This window comes from Pterocles gutturalis, unplaced genomic scaffold, assembly GCF_000699245.1.
Source record: "Pterocles gutturalis isolate BGI_N339 unplaced genomic scaffold, ASM69924v1 scaffold47782, whole genome shotgun sequence".
Classification (NCBI taxonomy): domain Eukaryota; kingdom Metazoa; phylum Chordata; class Aves; order Pterocliformes; family Pteroclidae; genus Pterocles; species Pterocles gutturalis.
Genome location: NW_010114569.1, coordinates 9,955 through 13,820, shown reverse-complemented (window position 1 = coordinate 13,820; position 3,866 = coordinate 9,955). Strand labels below are relative to the sequence as shown.

General features: G+C 53.7%; 1 protein-coding gene across 1 annotated transcript in view; it reads right to left on the bottom strand.

The window, feature by feature from the left end:
- Positions 1–3,866, bottom strand: part of LOC104462773 (carbonic anhydrase 9-like) — a gene marked incomplete at its 5' end in the record, with an annotated part of 8,769 nt that overhangs the window by 1,349 nt on the left and 3,554 nt on the right. The window contains 5 exons of the mRNA XM_010074858.1: positions 1,433–1,574; positions 1,717–1,874; positions 2,199–2,265; positions 2,798–2,890; positions 3,648–3,790. Of these exons, the coding sequence (XP_010073160.1) occupies positions 1,433–1,574; positions 1,717–1,874; positions 2,199–2,265; positions 2,798–2,890; positions 3,648–3,790 (603 nt within the window). The remainder of the gene's footprint in view (positions 1–1,432; positions 1,575–1,716; positions 1,875–2,198; positions 2,266–2,797; positions 2,891–3,647; positions 3,791–3,866) is intronic.

Sequence of the window (3,866 nt, the reverse complement as noted above, 5' to 3'; positions counted from 1 at the left end):
AGCTCTCCTGAACTGGAGGTGACTGGGGACAGATCAACGAGCAGGGGTGCAGGAGGTGCAGCTGCAAGAGAAGAAAGACGTGACCCTACAGCACTCCATCTCAGCACTCAGCAGCTCCAGGGCTAAAGCAAGCAGTTATCAGCACCAAGGTGGGGAGAAAACTCCAACCACCCTCTCCACACAAGGTCGGGGTTAGTGACCACATCTGGGAGTACTGGGACAGTATCTGGGCACTTCAGGAACAAGGGCATCATGACTTTGTCAAAGTGAGGGTTCTTGGATAGAAATAAAAACAACAAAAAAATGGTGAGCTGGGCAGCTTCCCTCTCATCCCAGCCTTAGCAGCTAGAGGCTTTGGAACAGCTTCTGCAAGAAAAGTGGTAAAAGAAAGGCTTGGAAGTAAATGGAAAATACGATAAAGTATCTAACAGGTTTACTAAAGATAGAGCATGCCAGCCTAACCCGATATCCTTCTTTGATAAGTGATATTCTAGACAAAGGAAATGCAGTAGATTTTATCTCTCCCGACTTCAGTGAAGCATTTGATGCAGTGCCACATGGGAAACTGCTAACCAGGCTGAAGACCACAGTGATTAAAAGCCTGGAGCCATTAGCAAGCTGTCTGCAGGTGGGACAGTGAAGGGAAGTGCCTTGCACCACAGTGTGTAGTTACCGAGGCATTGCCCAAGGACCTGGGACCAAGCCTGTGTGCTGTGTCTATTAGTCACCTTGACACAAGGTGCAGGGAATGCCATCGAAATAGAAAAGGAACAGGATGTTGGACAGAAAAAACCCCGTGACCTCAGAGAGCAGCAACAGGCAAGAATTCAGTGATGCACAGTCACACCTGAGGATTAACAAGAATTTCTACTCATCACTGAAAACCAATGCAAGAAAGGCCTTCAAGGACAAATCAAGGGCAGGCAGATAGGGATGCCTTAGGCAGGGGACTGTGTGCCTGGCCAGGACGGCTGTGTGGCCCCACTGGCAGAACGCAGCCTTCAGGAGGTGTCCTCTGCACTGCCCTTCCCACAGGGTTTGGTGGTGGGGTGCTGGCACCAAGCCTGTGCCTCTGCACCTCCTACTGAATCTAGCTATTGTGTGTGAGGATGAAGAAGCCAGCTGCGATGCTAGGACCTGGCTGTTTGCCCTTGACCATATATCCCCTAGTCCTGCTACTGTTATTTCTGCAAGACCAAGGATAAAACAGTTCCTAGAAATTAATCTTCCCCAGGCAGGGTTAGAGAAGCACAGAAATTGGGGAGAGCAGGACCCGAAGACCAGTGCTGCCGTTAAGTCACTTGCCAGGCAGGGTGAAGCCATGCAAGTGCTGCATTTCTTTAAGAGATGTGAAACCTTGGCTACTGCTCCTCACACCATCTCTACATCCCTGCATCTGGCTGCAGCCTGAGCATGCTCATGCGCTCCTTACCGGAAGGCATCTGCTTTGCTGAAATGAGGGTGGTCTGGAAACTCGCCAGCACCCGTCGCCCGTGCAGGTCCTGCACTGGCCGGTAATTGTTCTGCAGAGGTTTGCTGTCATCATTTCTCAGGGTCATCACCAGCATTGACATCTGGAACAAGAATGACATGAGCAGAGCAGGGTGCATCCCACCTTTGGGAGCCAGGTGAGTCCCAGGGGACCAACATGGACAGTGCACACTTCTGGGAAGAGGCTGGGCGAGACCCAGTGCACAGCTCATTCCCCTGACGGACCTGGTCATGAGAGAGCAGCATGGTCTGGTTGAAGACTGTCCACTTCACTGTTTGGTAGCAGGGAGGGGTGGTCAGAGAGCCATTGTAGTGGAAGTAGTGTTTCAGGTTGGCAGGCAGCAGACCTGCAATGTTGAATCCGGGCACCAAGACTTCCTCGCCTGGGAAAAGAAACACCAGGGAAGTGAGTCTGGGGCAACCCCTTGGAGGGCAGCACGGAGACCATGGGCAGCCTGGCACTGCATGTGCCAGGGTCCATACTGCTGCCACTGGTGCACTGCAGAAGGAGCAGTGGGTTTGCCCTGGAGGCAGGGTAAAGCACGTGTGAGCAGAGGGCACCTTGAAGAGTTGTTTCTTACAAACTGTGCAATGCTGGCCATCTCACATGCCTACAGCAAACACCTGCTGCAGCCTCTCTGCTGTGCAGCAGGTTACTCTGTGGGGCTGCAGCCCATGAGACAGTACTGGGTTGGACAGGGCCTTACCTTCTCTTTGGATTTTGTACAGATGCTCCAGTATTTCCTGATAGTATGGGTTCTCCCTTGGCCCAACCTGCAACACAGAGACCCCACAGCAGTGACAAGGACAGGGGTCAAAGGGAGACCAGCTGGTGATGGCACTGCCAGCAGGGAGGTGTTTCTCTCTGTGGGAGGCACCTGTCCTGGTTTCAGCTGAGACAGAGCTGACTTCCTTCACAGTAGCTAGGTGGTGAGCAGTTGTACTGGGTATCACTCATTTGTATACCTTACTATTTTCAATTTTATTGTAGTTTAGTTATTGTTCTTATCTCAACCCATGAGTCTCTTCCTTTTACATCTTTAATTCTCTCCATTGCTGGGAGGGGGGAGGGTGAGTGAGCAGCTACGTAGTGTTTGCTCCTAGCTGGGTTCAAACCACAATAGCATCCTATCCCTATTCCTCCTACCAGGGCTGATCTACCCTCTGGACTGCCCTCTGTCTCCCCTTCTCCCAGGAGCATTTAACGGTTGCCAGTCCCCAAAATTGTGCCTGATTCTGCCCACACCAGTCCCACCCTCCCCCTGCTCCTACCCTTTCTTGCTCATGGCTGATATATGGGACTCACCTCCAGGAAGGCTCCCAGTACAGCCAGGCCATCTGGGTGGACCATTGCCTCGTTAAAGCTGCTGTACCTGGTGTTGTAGTGGACCACATGGATCTGGAAGAGAAATGTGCAATCTTGATGCAGGATGGGCACCGCTGCACCCCCACAGTGTTCCAGTCTGCTGGAACGAGGGCCAAGAGAGACATATACCTGCGACAAGCACTTCTCCTAGGAGGGTAATATGCTGGGGGGACCGAGAAAATGTGCTGCTGCAAAGCAGCAATTGTGAAGGTCTGCCCACAGGAACTTCCCCAGTCAGAGACAGCAAACCAGCACTCTGCCCTAGATACTGGGGGGTTGTACTGCAGAGCCAGCCTCAGTCTGAGGACAGCAGCTAGAGAAGGAGGGATAAAACCAGACGGGAACTGGCAGAGCAGGAGGACAGTGTGTACAGAGTAAACAGTCCCTGCAGGTCCCAAAGCAGGCTGCTTACAGCTGCCCAGGGAGCTAGCTGCCCCAGCCCAGGGACTGCCACAGCACCTGCTCCATCAGAGCAGGACCAGGCTGCGGCACAGGGACAGGCTGCAACACTCACATGCAGCCAGCCCCAGCCCACCTGCGGGCAGGGTACCCTGGAGGGTGGTCTCCTCCTCACCTCTGCACCGCAGGATGCAGCTGAGTCTGACTCAGCACCAGAGCATGGCCTCATACATGGAACTCTACCTGAGAAGCAAGGGTCCTGGCCAGGGGTTACAGCACTCATCTAGTGACAACCAGAGCCACGGGCTAGAAGCAAGACAGCACTCCAGCACCTTCTCTGCCCAGCACCAGGAGAAGAGAAGATGCACCCTCCACCACGAGGGCTCCTTACCTCCGCAGCAAAGCGGTGCCCGTTGACGGTGTGTTCTGAGCCAGGTCCCGATGGGGAGCCCCAGTGCAGGTGCAGCTGCACAGCTCGGTACTGCTGGGCATAGCCACCAGTGATGGCCAGTGACTCAGGCAGCTCCAGGAGAACTGGGGAGGCAGAAGGAAGAGGATGGTCAGCAAAACCCAAAGCTGAGTCCATCCCAAAGGTATGCAGAGGAGATAC